At 38.6% G+C, this 16,936-nt stretch overlaps 1 protein-coding gene and 1 long non-coding RNA gene across 5 annotated transcripts; both read right to left on the bottom strand.

Annotated features, from left to right (window-relative positions):
* Positions 1–302: 302 nt before the first annotated feature.
* On the bottom strand, positions 303–2,044 carry LOC130735164 (organic cation/carnitine transporter 3-like). Its single transcript, XM_057587259.1, has one exon. It carries the CDS (start codon positions 2,018–2,020, stop codon positions 371–373), a length of 1,650 nt encoding a protein of 549 aa, XP_057443242.1. The 5' UTR covers positions 2,021–2,044; the 3' UTR covers positions 303–370.
* Positions 2,045–6,782: 4,738 nt separating this feature from the next.
* Positions 6,783–10,142, bottom strand: LOC130737369 (uncharacterized). Of its 4 annotated transcripts, none has more exons than XR_009018633.1 (8): positions 9,900–10,142; positions 9,735–9,827; positions 9,439–9,568; positions 9,217–9,307; positions 8,808–8,849; positions 8,406–8,506; positions 7,737–7,843; positions 6,783–7,111 (listed from the first exon to the last, which is right to left on the bottom strand). It is a non-coding gene; the product is annotated as an uncharacterized LOC130737369 (long non-coding RNA). The 4 variants fall into 4 exon arrangements; XR_009018632.1 differs by having other exon boundaries at positions 9,735–9,824; XR_009018631.1 differs by having other exon boundaries at positions 9,735–9,813.
* Positions 10,143–16,936: the final 6,794 nt, after the last annotated feature.

Below are 16,936 nucleotides of genomic sequence, written 5' to 3'. Positions count from 1 at the left end.
CATGTTATGATTAATAATTAAACTTTGACATATCACCAACTTTTTAGTGGTAAAATTTCAAATTCTCATCGTTAAAATTGAATATTAACACCAATTGGAAACGACGATTTTTATTTTTTGAGTTAAAAAAAAAGCCATCGTTTCCAATTAGTGTTAATATTCAATTTTAACCATGAGAATTTGAAGAATTTTACCGCTAATAATTAATTTAATGAATAATATAAAAAACTATTAATAACTAATATTGTTTTAATGGAAACTTCAAGTGAATTATTATTATTATATTATGATTATTAGCAGGTGACAGACAAACATCAATGAGTTTGGATGAACTTGTCTGTGCCTCACACAGACAAGTCTCATATTTACTCTACGTCAATAAAAAAAAGTCTCCTTTTTCCTCTTGTAGATCCATGGCCTCACAAATAGCGACTTGTTTGGTCTTCGGTTTACTCAAGTACGTTTCCTTTTCCTCCTGTTGATTCATGGTGTCACAGAGTACTATCCCCATGGTCTCTGGCAAGCCAAACAATGTCAAATTGGAGCACATTATGACAAGCCCGAACACCCCATAAGAATAAATGTTATTTTTCCTCCCAGCAGATATAAAAAATGGACAGAAAATGCAACCGAATGTAATAGCTTGTCTCACCAATGATGTTGTAGTGAACCTTACACATGTGGGAAACAACTCAATGATGTAAATGACGAAGACAAAATAGGCTACACAAGCACCAAAAAAGGCTACTATTGCTAGCCCCACTTTGGCTTCTGGTGCCTTATCACCAATGGCAACACACAACAGGCAACATATCCCACACAATAGCGAGAAAACAATAATAGATGGCTTTCTTCTGAAGTTTTCCAAGAAATAGGCAACTATGCAAGAAGGGATTTCCATCAGAGCACTGAAAACCACAGCCAAATAAATGTTAAATCCCATGTTTTCCACCGCTAAGGCCAAGGCAAAATACACCGACCCAACACCAATTCCAAGTACCATGGTCGCCACCATTCTCGTAAGAGCCCAACGTCTCTTGAACAACTCTACTATTGAAGAGTAAAGTTGAAAAAATGAAACATTTTCTTTTGTTTTGAAGCTTGTGAGGTAATTAGCATCGTTTTCAGGTAAGGATACTCCTTTAAGAATTCTCATGGCTTCTTTGACTCGACCGTGCATGAGAAGCCACTTGGGGGATTCGTTTATGAAGAGATAAGCAAGAATAGAGTATAACAGAGCAGGGAGTGAAGTGTAGAGGTAAAGAAATCTCCAAGAGAGACTTTTGGTGGCATAAGCTATACCTGAAAGAGACATGTATCCAATCGTGAAGGTGAAATACTCCACAGTCCCCACGCTGAATCTCCACTCTACACTCACATTCTCCGTGAGCAAAACCAAGACAGAGGTCCCAATGGACGAACGCCAGAAGCCGATCAAGAACTTCAAGGCAGAGTAGACCCATATGTTGGGGGAGAAGATGATGAGTGTGGAGGTGATTGACATTAAAACACAAGAGAGAACAAGCATGTTTTTTCTCCCCACTGATGAATCAGCTAAGGCTGCGAGAATAGAGGATCCCAGAAGGCCTCCTATGAAGAAGGAAGACTGGGGTAAACCGGTGACAAAGGTGCTAGCGCATTCAAGGCTCCAATGGGATATGATGGTCATGGAAGGGTGTGAGTCCCATGACCAAGAGGATTTGGGGATTTTGCAAATGTCAGAGGAAGAGGAGCACATGGTGTGGTTTGTACAATGCCATGTGGGGTAGTTGTCTGTGTAGATGCTGATGAAGGATTGTTGTGCATCAAAGAACATTGCGACGGCCACGAGCACAGCTTGCAGGAACTCCATCCACCCGAAGTTTCTTAAGCTTTTTTCTACCATATCGTCCCATGACTGCATCAGTTTTCTTTCTTGATCAGTGGAGTGAGATTCAGCAACTGCACTTGTTTGAACGGAGGCGACCTCCGTTTGAATGTCTGCCTCTACTTCAACTATGTGTTGTGTTTTGAGACACATGATGATGCTTCCTCAAAAGGAGAATTTCAAATCAGATTATGGTGGTTGATGGTCATTTGCAAATGTTGAACCCAATATATATGAGCGATATATGTGGATATAATATGTGGACATGAAAAGTTTATGACGTATGCAGTGACATGGGTTTAAATGTTTTCAAATTTAACAATTTAGACTGAATATTTTCAAATTTAACAATTTAATCTTAATAAATATCATTTATTTTTAGAAAAAAAAAAGTTTTTTACGTATGCAGTGACAGTGACATGATGTAGAGGGTGATGAGCATGAAAGTGGTTATGTTGCTAGCTGCAGCCTAAAAAGGAGAATTTAAAATCAGATATGGTAGTTGTGAGCCATTAGCAAATGTTAGACAAAATATATACGAGTGCCAGTGGTGGGGGCATGATAGGTTTCTGATGTAGTAGTGACATGTGTATGATTTTTTCAAATTCAAAAATGGTTAAAAATTAAGTTTTATAAAATCTCATTTACACTAATAATTAAGTTTTAATAAATTTCATTTTACACTAAAAGGTTTTTAAAATGGTTTATGACGTAGTAGTGACATGTGTATTATTTGGTATTAGAGCAATGACAAGATTAATTAGTTATCTATAGTCATTTTTATATATTAATTGTAAGATTTCTTATACGTGTAATTAAAAAAATAAATATAAGAAGTAGTTAAAATCTTAATTATCGAAGTTGAGAAAAAGTAGTAAAATTATACAAAATAATATCTTTTATATCATATAAAATAAAATACTTTTTTTTTTCTTCATCGGAAGACAAAATAAAATATTTTAATTAGGTAATGGTTAAATTCTTTTCTTAAATATATATTTAAGAAACTATTTTAAAATTTTTACATGGATCGGTATGTTATTTAATATTGTTTCATTGTATATTTAAAAATAATTTTGAATACATTAAAAATCAATATGTATTGGTGAATGCAAAAATTAAACAAAACTATAAAGCAAGAGATTTCCAAGATAGCAAGGAAACAACATGTAGAGTCGTCTCAAGGTAAGTAAAAATCTATATATTTTGAATATATTTATTTATTCATTTATTTGGTTTTAACCAGGTATTCTCATAGTCCTTACTTCCTTGTGTGCTGACAGTAAGGCGAGGGATTCGTCTCACGACTATATTATATATATATATATATATATATATAACTATTTAGAATAATTTTTTTATTAAAATATCCGTTCTGATTATAGAAAAGCATAAAGCAAGCTTGCATACAAGCTTAGATTGAAATTCAGAAAATGGGATTCAAGGAAAGAAGAAGATCATGTGGGAAAAAACTTAAGATTATAACTCAAATATGAAAAGTCTTACATGAAAACCAAAGCATAAGAAGAGAGTTTAGTCATGCTTGGCTATGAACCTGAATTACAAGCTTGGAAACCTTCTCTCACTCTTCAAGATGTTCCTCTCCTTCTAAATTTATGTAAAAATGGAATAAATATCCAAGATTACCAAAGAAAACCACTAAAAACCTATTTAGAGGCAAAAGAAACGAGTCAGTGCGCTCAGGCGCCAATTAAGCACGTCTGAGCGCCAATTCCACCCAAAAACACAGCATCTGGAAGGCAATTGGCGCATAGGCGCCAATTAGGCATGCCTAGGCGCCAATTCCAAAATCCTGGAAATAGCAATTGGCGCCTATGGAGCACACTTAGGCGCTCTAAACACGCTGGAAAACCTTTTTAACTTCCTCTTTACTCCTCTTCAAAACTCTTTAAGCCTCCATTCAATTCTCCAAGCCTCTAGACCTTCCCTCTTCAGTTGATTCAACCTGAAACCTTGATGAACAAGCTTGGAAAATATCTTGAAACTTAAAGGTCAGTTTTGCACAAAAGCCCTCAAAACAAGTGGAACTTTCAGTAAACTCTTAAACTAACCTAAAATGCAACTAAAGTCTCTAATAAACTATGAAATTACCTAAGTGAAGCAAAGACACAAAGAAAGATAAAAAATTCATGAGAATGCATGAAACACTACATGAGACTTGTTGGAACATGTTGCCATGCATTTTGTCAAAACAACCGATTGTCGAAGCAGATGCCGTGGCATCTGATCTCGTGAAGCTAGGGCATCAATTCTCAGCTTGTGTTTCTGTTGTGGGCCCTCTGAAGATTTGCTGAAGATATGTTTTTGAGTTACTTGAGGAGCAAGTAGCTATTCCAGAAGGGTTTATTTGTTGGGTTGTTATTTGTTGAAACAATCTTTATTAAAAGATTGGTTTCTATCTTTACTTGTGCAATAAGAAACCGAATCTCTCAAGATTGCGTTTTGAATTGCTGTTACTGCAATTTGTTTCTTCAGTGCGTGCCAACCCTAAAGCCCATGCTACCGCTGCTGAAGTCTATAAAAGGATGAAGACCTAAAACATGAAGAAAAAAAAGCTGATAGAGAGAGATCGAGTGTTTTAGGATTTGTTAATTGTGCTTTGTCCTTTGTTGGTTGTGAATCTGTCTTTGCTCACTGATTCTATAAAGCAAAGAGAGATTTTGTGTGTTTGATTGCGTTCAAACTCTACTTGTTTATTGTGTTAACCAATCACTGTGGCAGTGATTGAGAGAAAGTGAGAGGGGCTCTCATACTTAGGTTGAGATTCTAAGTAGAAATACACTCAGTAGATTAGGAAGTGAACTATGAACTGAGTTGTTCATGAGTGTCTGTAATTCCTGAATCTTGAGATAGTGGATTTCCTTTCTTTGGGTGCAAACCCTCCAGACGTAGGTGAAAGTTTTCACTGAACTGGGTTAACAATTACTGTGTGTTATTGTTTCTGCTGTTAAGTTTTGTTTTACTGTAAAGCAGTTGTCGAACCTCTCGTCCCAGCATCGTGCAGGACAATCGGATCAGAGGGAACCTGAATTTACAATTGGTATCAGAGCAGGCACCCTGTTCTGGTTGGGTGAGCTCCAGGGAGTTTGATTCAAGTTCTCATGGATAACAAGGAGGGAGGATCAGTCAATAGGCCACCCATTCTGGATGGTACTAACTATGACTACTGGAAGGTTCGCATGACAGCCTTTCTCAAATCAATTGACAACAAGACTTGGAAAGCTATTGTCAAGGGTTGGAAGCACCCCACTAAGGCTGAGGTTGAAGGCACCTTTACTACTGTTGTGGAAAAACCTGAAGAAGAATGGACCAGTGTTGAAGATGAAGCTGCTCTTGGAAATTCAAAGGCTCTAAATGCTATCTTTAATGGAGTTGACAAGAATATGTTTAGGCTGATCAATACGTGTACTGTGGCAAAGGATGCTTGGGAAATTCTGAAAACTGCACATGAAGGAACTACTCGAGTAAGGATGTCAAGGCTTCAGATGCTTACTACTCAATTTGAAAATTTGATGATGACTGAAGAAGAGACTATTTCAGAATTCCACATGTGTGTCCGTGACTTGTCTAATGCTTCATTTGCTTTGGGAGAACCTATGTCAGATGAGAAGCTTGTAAGGAAGATCTTGAGATCTCTTCCTCAGAAGTTTGCTATGAAAGTCACTGCAATTGAGGAGGCTCAAGACATCGAGAACATGAAGGTTGATGAACTTATTGGCTCTTTGCAGACATTTGAGTTGAAACTGAGTGGAAAATCTGAGAAGAAGAATAAGAGTATTGCTTTTGTGTCAAACACTGATGAAGGTGATGATGAAGATTGTGAGGATGAAAATCTTTCAGAGGCTCTGGCCATGCTAGCAAGAAAATTCAACAGAGCATTGAGAAAAATTGACAAAAGAACCAGGCCTAATGTCCAGGACATGAAGTTCGATAACAAACCCAAGCCTTCTAATTCACAGAGGAAGACCAAAGAAGAAGAAAGATCTGGTCAGAATAAAGGAGTGCAGTGTCATGAATGTGAAGGATATGGTCATATCAGGTCTGAATGCGCCACCTATCTAAAGAAGCAGAAGAAAGGTATGATGGTAACTTGGTCAGATGAAGACACTGAAGATGAGGAGGAAATATCTGCAAACAAAGTCAATGCTTTCTCTGGAACCATCTATGAGTCTGATACAAGTGATGAGGACATTACAGATGAGGAACTGGCTGAGACTTACAAGCTGCTACACATCAAGTGGGAAGAAGCATGTAAACTTGTGAGAGAAAAGCAAAGTGAGATAGAACAACTTGTTTCTCAGAATGAAAGACTGAAAGAGCTCAGCACAAAGCTGAAGGAAGATCTGGAGGAATGGAAAAGTAAGTTTAATAATGCTGATGTTATTGAAAAGGCTAATCTAGTGTTGATCAATGCAGGACTTCAAGAGGAAGTGGCAACTCTGACAAGAAAGCTTGAAGCTACTCACAAATCTGTTAGAATGTTGAACAGTGGTTCTGATATGCTTGATGAAATTCTGAAAGAAACTAGCAAGCAAGGAGGGAGTCTGAAGGGAATTGGCTTTGACTATAAAACAGCAAACAAAGAAAATCAGAAGTTTGTGTCTGCTGCAAAACAAACTGAATTCAAGCACTACAAAAAAACCGGGATTTAGCGGCGGCTATTTTTGCCTTTAGCGGCGCTAAAAACAGCCAAAAGCACTTAGCGTCGGCTGAAAAACTAACGCTAAATCTGGCTACGCAAAATATTTGGCGGCGGTTATATTGGCGTCGGTTTTAACCGCCGCTAAATATAGCGTCGGCTTTTGGCGTCGGTTACAACCGCCGCTATATACACAATAATTTTTTTGTTTTATCATCATTTAGTGGCGGTTTCAACCGCCGCCAAAATCTCCAACTTCATTTTAGTATATAGAATACACAATTTTTAGAGCAAAAAACTATGAACCTTATGTCCCCTCTAACAAATTCCACATTAGTTTTATAAGCAGCTCAGCGACATATGTCTTCTACATGCTAGTACCACATGAAAGAAACATACATTTTGTTCAAAAAAGAAACATACATATTCTCATAATATCGTAATACATTATCATAATGTCTTTGCTAAAAGTTCCTAAAGGGGCACATATTTTGTTCAAACATAAATATCTATATATCTAATTCTGGACCAACCTGATGTATCTTTTCTCTGCCACTAGCATATGCCCAGTTAACTTTGATAGGCTGCCCAAAGAACAAGAAAGTCAATTATTTCAATTTGATCAACTGCATTGTAGAATGCATCAACTGCCATCATGTCACAATAAGAGAATATGAGGCCAAGGGTTTTTGTTTTGGTTTTAATTATTATTGCTAATATTATTAGTTTTTACAAGGCTGCCTTGCATCCTTTGAATGTGAGTAATCTTTGTTTCAAACACTGAAGCAGCCCCTCCTCACAAGTTCTTTCTCCTGTTTCTTGTAGGCTATAACCCCTGACATTTTAGACATCCCTCAACTATTGAGCTCAAGCTTGTTCATGACTTGAGTCATCCCAGTGGTTAGCTAATAGAAAACTGGTAATCAAGGCTGAAAATGTTATTATATTTACACCAGAGATCACTCTCCATTATTGATACAACCAGAGAATATTTATACACTAAACGTCTATCCCCATTTAATTAAATATTAAATAGTGTGAATGGAAATGTGTACATTTACAGGACCAATTTCATTTAATTCTTCATATGAATAAGTAGTTTGAATAGTAGAATAGTATCTATATTTACTCTAATATACTATATATGTGTGTGTGTGTGTGTTCATGCTTTCAGGAAATTTTGAAAATGAATCTTCACATAAAACTTACGAGCAATTAACCGTATAATCCATATGACGACAGGGATATGGTAGAGGAACACTTTGAATGATAAGATTTGTACCAATGCAAGTTCAAGATGAAATCCATCAACAAACCTGAAGAGAAAAACACAACTGTATATTTCAAGGTGAATGAAGGACAAGATATGATGCCATAGTAGAACAAAAAGCAAAAGAAGGAATAGATGGGCACCCTAAACTAGCTCCCTGATCCATTTAAATAGAACATTTGTCGGGTTTAAGGCTCAATCACATAAAGAAATGAAGGAACAAAGAAAATAAGTGTGCAGCTGAGATCACTTAAAGCAAAATATATCAGATGTTTTTTCCACTTACACATGCACCTTCTATGGAGTGCTGCAAAGATCGGAACTAGATTTTGAATTTGATGACAAACATTTCCCTTTATGCAAGACACTTGTATTTTTTTTCCGACATAACAGTGGTTAGGATAAATTATGCTCCGATACCCCTTCTCTCATTTTCTCATTTTCTACCAGCATAGAGTTTGAGCTATGGAAACACACAATAATCAAATCCTTGACGTTTGTCAAGGGTACTTACTACCTGACTATGTACATGAACAAAGGCAAACCCTCTTTGGGTCAACAATCAAATTTGTGCATATGCTAGCAAGTTAAGGGGTTTTTTTTCTCACCGAGTGCTGAATTGTGCCATGCTAAGAAGTTGATTTCTTGATCATTAGGTTATTTCTATATCCACTTGTGACGGTGAGCTGCATCCACTTTTCCTATCAACCTGATCCATAAAATCTAATTAATTACATCTTTGCTTTGGATATCTTCCAAGAACAAAATCTGAGAAATGTTATTAAGTAACATTAATTATATTAGATGCATTCTCCTCCATAGTTAGAAATCGTGGAATGAAAAAAGGGAAATCATAATAATCATTAAAAATTGGAAGTTGTAGAGACCAAGCTCTCAGATTTGAGGTGTGGCCGAATAAGCATTTGCAGCAGCTGAAGACAAAAAAAATCGGGAACTTGCAGATACCAAGGCACAAGAGTGAAGAGAGTGAAGAAAACATGTCCACTCACCATATTATGTGTGCTGAACCCATTGATTCCTGCATTGTTCACCTGCATCATGCGAGTTTGGAATTCTTAAAATGAGTCATTCATGTAATGAAAAAGAGAAACAAAAAAATCCAGGTTATTACTATTGTGAACCCATTGATTCCGGCATTGTTTAAGATCACTGGTCAGCCATCTAAATGTAACATAATATCAGGAAAATCTGAGCATAGTAACGGATCAGAGGACTCAGTTCACAAGATGTTCTGTGTGTTTCCCATTTTAATGGGTTTGTCACACATAGAAAAATAATTCAAGGGTACAACCACAAGTCAAGGGACCCCTAGATTCAAAAATGAGTTACCAAATCAAAAAGAAACACTGCAGAGTCCACTGTTAAAACAGACATACACAATTGCTTGCTTTTGCTTACCCCGTTATGTTTAAGCTCTCCCATGGAAGACCCTGAATGTCATTCCCCTCCATTGCTTGTGTAGCTGTTGTATCAGTACCTTAGTAAGCTGCTACAATCATCAAACCCAACAAAGAAAACAACAAAAAGAATTCCCTTGGTTCAATGATGAATACATGAAAAACACTCAGAAACCAATTTCAGATGCAGCAAGAGTAAAGGAAAATAAACAAAGTAACAAACCATCTCATATTCATCAAGACCAACATCTTGAACACCCCCATCATAGATTTCAAATGTTAGTAGGCAGATTTAGGGAATTAAGTTCACTCCACCCAGTACACAGAATAATCAGTCCCAAAGTTGAAGCACCCTTTGACAACACAATTAACACAAGGTCAGTACATTGGAAGACATTATGATTTCAAAAACATCATTCCCAATTCAAAAGAGTGAAAGCCAAAGCACATAGAAAAGTCAAGCTTACCCATTTGCTATCTGAATGGAGTGAGAAGAAGATAAAAAAGATGAAACCTTACCTCTTGTGCTTGTGGGTTCAGAAACCCTAAAACCAAACAATGTGTTGGGGCTTCGAGAGAAGGAGCTTCAACATAACATCTACAATGAATCTTCTGGTGAAAGATGGAAGATATTGCAAATTTGCTGAGGATAATGAATTTGAGAGAAAATAAATAAACGCATACCTTAGAATTGCAGGAGATCTCAAGGGTCTGTGTTTGAGGTTGTGACGAGCACAAGTGTGGTGAGAGCTTGAGCGGTGAGCATATGTGCGACAAGGGCGAGCCTAGCGGCGACAACTAGGTTATGATTTTGAGACTCGAGGGAAGATAGAGGTGGGGGAACCGGTGCAAACTGAGGGGAGGAGAGGTTGAGGGTTTGCCAAAATGTGAGGGAGACGTGAAGAGAGATTGAGGTTGAGGGTTTTCGAAGATGTGAGAGAAAGGGGAAGAGAATTTGGGGAGCGGGGAATTAAACCGCGCTGTGCATTTCGCGAATTTTTTTATTATGATAGCGGCGGTTCAAACCGCCCCTATGAACAACACAGCCGCCGCTAACGCACAGTCTTCAATCCTAGTTAAAGACTTTGGTGGCGGCTTGGATAACCGCCGCAAAATAACAGCCGCTAAAACCCGTATTTTTTGTAGTGAAGAAGCCCCGAAATTATCAGTTGTCAGATTCATTGCCTCGACATGTACCTATGCATGTGAAACCCCAGCTTAAGCTTGACAAAACTTTACCTTGGAAGTGTCACTACTGTGGTAAGAATGGTCATATAAAGCCCTACTGTTACAGGTTATATGGTTATCCTCAGATGCACGAGAAAAAGCCTGTTCAGATGAGGAAGCAATGGAAGCCCAAGGGTGAAGTCAGATGTCAGGTAGCCTAAACGTCCTTCAGAGTATCATCAAAGGAAGATTGGTATTTTGATAGTGGCTGCTCAAAGCACATGACAGGAAACAAGAGCTTCTTGTAAGACGTCAGAAGTCACTCCACCAACTATGTTACTTTTGGAGATGGAGCTAAAGGAAAGATCAAGGGAGTAGGAAAACTTTTTAGCACAGAATCTCCTAACTTGAACAATGTGTTACTTGTGAATGGTTTAACAGCCAACATAATCATCATAAGTCAACTGTGTGATCAAGGATATGATGTGAAGTTCAATAAGATAGAATGTGTTGTGACCACTGATGATGAGGAAGTTGTGATGAGAGGAGTCAGATCAAAAGACAACTGTTATATGTGGACATCAGAAGAAAAAGCTCATGTTTCCAGATGTTTGTTAACTAAAGAAGATGAGGTGAATGTATGGCATCAAAGACTAGGACATCTCAACTACAGGAGCATGCAAAAGATTCTTGCAGATGAAGCAATAAGGGGATTGCCCAATTTGAGCTTGGGAGAAGGAAAGCTATGTGGAGAATATCAGATTGGTAAGCAAACCAAGGTGCCACACAAGATGCTCCAGCATCAGACCACGACAAAGGTTCTGGAATTGCTTCACATGGATCTCATGGGTCCCATGCAGGTTGAAAGCTTGGGAGGAAAAAGGTATGTGTTTGTTTGTGTAGATGATTTTTCAAGGTATACATGGGTTGAATTTATGAGAGAAAAATCAGAGACTTTTGAAATATTCAAGAATCTATGTATGAGACTTCAGAATGAGAAGGACTGTGTGATTGTGAGAATCAGAAGTGATCATGGAAGGGAGTTTGAGAATTCAAAATTCTTGGAGTTCTGTGGAACAGAAGGTATTAGCCATGAATTTTCTGCCCCCATCACTCCACAGCAGAATGGAATAGTTGAAAGGAAAAATAGAACTCTCTAGGAATCAGCTAGAGTAATGTTACATGCTAAGAAGATTCCACACCAGTTCTGGGCTGAAGCTATGAGTACTGCTTGTTACATACATAATAGAGTCACCATCAGGGCAGGGACATCCTCTACACAGTATGAGCTATGGAAAGGTAGAAAGCCGTCTGTAAAATACTTTCACATATTTGGAAGTAAATGTTATATCCTTGCAGACCGTGATCCTAAGAGGAAGCTTGATGAAGGAATTTTCATGGGGTATTCTATGAACAACAAAGCTTATAGAGTTTTTAACTCTCGCACAAGGACCATGATGGTATCTGTGAATGTGACTGTGGATGATGAATCAAGCAAGAAGGAAGAAACAGTTTTGAATGAAGATGATGATGATGCTGATGTTCCAGCCGATGCTTCAGCAACCGCCCTCGACAATGAGTCAGAAACAAGTGCTGATGAAAAGGAAGACAAAGATATCACATCAAACAAAGCTCCATCAATCAGGGTTCAGAAGAATCATCCTCAAGAAAACATTATTGGGAATCTTCGAGAAGGGGTAACTACCAGATCCAGAAGTATGATTGCCTACAGTTGTTTCATTTCTAAGATAGAACCCAAGAATGTAAATGAAGCTCTCACTGATGAATACTGGATAAATGCTATGCAAGAGGAGCTAGAGCAGTTCAGGAGAAATGAAGTATGGGAGTTAGTGCCTAGGCCCGAAGAAGTAAACATCATTGACACTATGTGGATATTCAAGAACAAATCAGATGAAACTGGAACAGTCACAAGGAATAAAGCAAGGCTAGTGGCTCAAGGATATACTCAGATAGAAGGGGTTGATTTTGATGAAACCTTTGCTCCAGTAGCTAGACTGGAATCTATAAGACTCTTGTTAGGTGTTGCTTATCTCTTGAAGTTCAGACTTTATCAGATGGATGTGAAGAGTGCTTTTCTGAATGGCTATTTGAATGAAGAAGTATATGTTGAACAACCTAAAGGGTTCATAGATCCACATCATCCAGATCATGTGTACAAACTGAGGAAAGCATTGTATGGCTTGAAGCAAGCACCTAGGGCTTGGTATGAAAGGTTAACTGAGTTTCTTGTAGGCAATGGTTACTGCAATGGAGGAATTGATAAAACTCTGTTCGTGAAGAATGTCAAAGGAAAGCTCATGATAGCACAGATCTATGTGGATGACATTGTATTTGGAGGAATGTCGAACTCAATGGTGGAGCATTTCGTTCAACAAATGAAATCTGAGTTTGAGATGAGCTTAGTTGGTGAATTGAATTATTTTCTAGGACTACAAGTCAAGCAAATGGAGGATTCTATGTTCATATCTCAGAGTAAGTATGCTAAAGGCTTAGTTAAGAAATTTGGCCTTGAAAAGGCTGGTCACAAGAGAACCCCTGCTGCTACACACATCAAAATGTCCAAGGATGAGCAAGGAGAAGATGTTGATCAAAGTCTCTATAGAAGTATGATTGGAAGCTTGTTGTACCTTACTGCTAGCAGACCTGACATCACCTTTGCTGTCGGTGTATGTGCAAGATATCAAGCAGCTCCTAAGGCTAGTCATCTGCTACAAGTCAAGAGAATTATCAAGTACATCAATGGCACGAGTGACTATGGTATTCTCTATACTCATGATACAAATTCTTCTTTAGTTGGTTTCTGTGATGCAGATTGGGCAGGTAGTGCAGATGATAGAAAGAGCACATCTGGTGGATGTTTCTTCCTAGGGAATAATCTGATTTCATGGTTTAGCAAGAAGCAGAATTGTGTCTCATTGTCTACAGCTGAAGCAGAGTATATTGCAGCTGGAAGTAGTTGTACTCAACTCATGTGGATGAAGCAAATGTTGAAGGAGTATGATGTTGAACAGGATGTCATGACATTGTACTGCGACAATCTCAGTGCAATCAATATTTCCAAGAATCCCATACAGCATAGCAGGACCAAGCATATTGACATTAGACATCATTTTATTAGAGACTTGGTGGAGGATAAAATTATTAATTTGGAGCATGTTACAACTGACAAGCAATTGGCTGATATTTTCACAAAACCCCTTGATGCAATCACTTTTGAAAAATTAAGAGGCAGTCTAGGGATTTGTTTTTCTGATGCATAGCAATTAGCGTGCCCCAGTGTGTTAACGGCTAGTTTATTCTTGGTCATCACTAACTGCCGTTGTGACATCAGCAGAGAGAAAGTTACTTCATGGTTCACTTATCCTATAACTACCTCCAACGGGCAAATTGTGTTCTCTCAACCGCTTGTGCATCTATCTTCTTCCAGTCATATCATCTCGCATTTGCAGTTTTATTTCGTTGTTCTGTACTCTGTTTGTAATTGCTCTCGATTCATCATGTCTCAAAGTTCAGGAAAGAAGGAATCTGTCAAGGCCAAGATTGAAAGAACTGCTAAAGGAGTCAAGTGTATGGGTTTGAAGAGTGATTCTTCTCAACCATCTTCTGTGTCCACGAAAGCTCCCAAGAAGATGAGATCACGAAACCCAATGTGTAAAGTCTACAAATCACAGGTCAAGAATAGCAAAGCTCCGAATGTTCCTATCCTTGAGGATGTTCCTGACGAAGAGGAAACCAATGATGAAGATTCTCCTGTGAAATCACCCCCTTATGTTGTGCCTGATGTTGAGACATCTGGGTCTAAGGAAAGTTCTGCTCAAGAAAATTCTGGAAAGGATTCAACTTCTCATGAAGATTCAAGTGGTGCTACCCAGCCTGATATCTCTGTATCATCCTCTTCTAAGGATGCTGATCCAAATAATGATAACTCTGCGGGTATCAACTCTGAAGAACCAATCCAGGATCCCGCCTCTGTTCAGAACATCTCTGATGATGCTCCTGATGATGTTCCTCTGACTGAGACCTTTGCTGATAGTGTTGCTGCGAGGATGAAGAAGAAAAGAAGGATTTCTTCTCCTGAAGTCACTCCTACTCCATCAAAGAAATCCAGACAGGCCAGTGTGAAGAGTAAGGGAAAGAAAAAGGAAGAAAAGACTCCCACTAAGAAGAAGAAGAGGAAGATTTCAGTTGAAGTTGAAGACTCTGAGTCAGATGTTGAAGTCGGTGTCCAGGACATTCGATCTTCTGAGAAAAAGAAGTTCTCTGGTAAGCGTATTCCTCAGAATGTTCCTGCTGTTCCTATTGATAGAGTGTCTTTCCACTTAGAAGAGAATGTTCAGAAGTGGAAGTTTGTTTGCAATAGGAGAATGGCCAAGGAAAGGGAAGTTGGTTCTGATGTTCTTGAATGCAGAGATGTAATTGCACTAATTGAGAAAGCAGGTCTGATGAAGACTATTCAGAATGTTGGAAGGTGCTATGAGAAGCTTGTGGGAGAGTTCTTGGTGAATCTCTCTGTTGATGTAGGACTTCCTGACAGTGCAGAATTCAGGAAAGTCTATGTGAGGGCTGAATGTGTGATGTTTTCACCTGCTGTTATCAATCAAGCACTTGGCAGAAGTGCTATTGAATTTGTAGATGTAGAAGTGTCCATGGATGATGTTGCCAAGGAGCTTACTGCAGGTCATGTGAAGAAGTGGCCCAGCAAGAAGGTGTTGTCTACTGGAAATCTCAGTGTGAAGTATGCTATTCTTAACAGGATTGGTGCTGTGAATTGGGTTCCTACTCAGCATACCTCTGGTGTTTCTGCAACGCTTGCCAAGTTGATCTACAGGATTGGCAAGTCTATTGCTTTTGATTTTGGAACTTTCGTGTTTGAGCAAACATTGAAGCATGCTGATACTTGTGCTGTGAAGCTGCCTGTGTCATTTCCTTCACTTCTTACTGAGATCATACTGAAGCAACATCCTCAAATTCTCAGGGCTGATGATGTGGCTATGTCTCGTGGTGTTCCAATCACTTTGGATCAACGTTTATTTCTGGAGCCACATGTGCTAGACATTGCTTTACCAACCAGCAGAACATCTGCTCCGCCTGTGACTGAATCTGGCACTAAGGCCATAATTGCTGAATTACTGGAAGTCTCCAAGGCTTTGCAGGAGACAATCAGGGTGAGTACTGCCAGGAAGCTCAAAGTTGATGCGTTACTACACAAGCTTCAAGAAGAAGAATGTCAAGGTGGTGAGCACAGTGCTGCTGCTACAGCTGCTCAGAAAGCGGGTAATGAAGAGGTGGAAGGTTCTGAAGAAAGTGCAGAAGGGTATGGAGAGAAGTCAAGTTCTGAAGACTAGTTTGCTCTGATCTTGTGCTATTTTCTTTTTTTTTTGGATGCACCCTTTGCAAATTTGTGCTAAAAAGGGGGAGTAGTTAGTTGGATTGAAGATTCTATCTGCTGTAATGTTTTTTGTTTCTACTGTGAAGTTGCTTCTGATCGTGTTAGCTCTGATAGTGTTAGCTTTTGTTTGTTTAATTTGAAGACAAGTTCAAGATCATGGCTATGTTTGTTTCAAGAGGCAGTTTCTGTTGGCAGTATTTCTGATAGCCTATGTGTTGCTAACTTCTGATAGCAGTAGTTCTGAAACGATGCATCTGATTAGTAGTATTTCTGACAGCTTATGTGTTGCCAACTTCTGAAGGCAGTATTTCTGAAACGTTATTTCCAAAACGTTACATCTGATAGTAGTACTTCTGATCAGTTGCTGCCAGCTTCTGATGGTAGTATTTTTGATACTATGGTGTTCAAGCTGTTCTATCTTGGTGTCATCATGTGCTTAGGCTGTTTGTACTTTTGGTTTTGTGTTTGTGAGTATTTTTGTTCCAACTATGTCTTCTGAAGAATGGTAGTTGGTTGTGTAGTTGCATCAGTTGAGGGGGAGATCTGACTAAAGGGGAGAATTGTCTCTCTAGTTTTTATCCTCTCTGATTGTGAGTTGTTTTAGACAAAATTTGACAAAGGGGGAGATTGTTGGAACATGTTGTCATGCATTTTGTCAAAACAACCGATTGTCGAAGCAGATGCCGTGGCATCTGATCTCGTGAAGCTAGGGCATCAGTTCTCAGCTTGTGTTTCTGTTGTGGGCCCTCTGAAGATTTGCTGAAGATATGTTTTTGAGTTACTTGAGGAGCAAGTAGCTATTCCAGAAGGGTTTATTTGTTGGGTTGTTATTTGTTGAAACAATCTTTATTAAAAGATTGGTTTCTATCTTTACTTGTGCAATAAGAAACCGAATCTCTCAAGATTGCGTTTTGAATTGCTGTTACTGCAATCTGTTTCTTCAGCGCGTGCCAACCCTAAAGCCCATGCTACCGCTGCTGAAGTCTATAAAAGGATGAAGACCTAAAACATGAAGAAAAAAAAGCTGATAGAGAGAGATCGAGTGTTTTAGGATTTGTTAATTGTGCTTTGTCCTTTGTTGGTTGTGAATCTGTCTTTGCTCACTGATTCTATAAAGCAAAGAGAGATTCTGTGTGTTTGATTG

This window comes from Lotus japonicus, chromosome 2, assembly GCF_012489685.1.
Source record: "Lotus japonicus ecotype B-129 chromosome 2, LjGifu_v1.2".
NCBI classification, from domain to species: domain Eukaryota; kingdom Viridiplantae; phylum Streptophyta; class Magnoliopsida; order Fabales; family Fabaceae; genus Lotus; species Lotus japonicus.
Note: the sequence above shows the minus strand (reverse complement) of the source record. Positions and strands in the feature narration are given on the sequence as shown.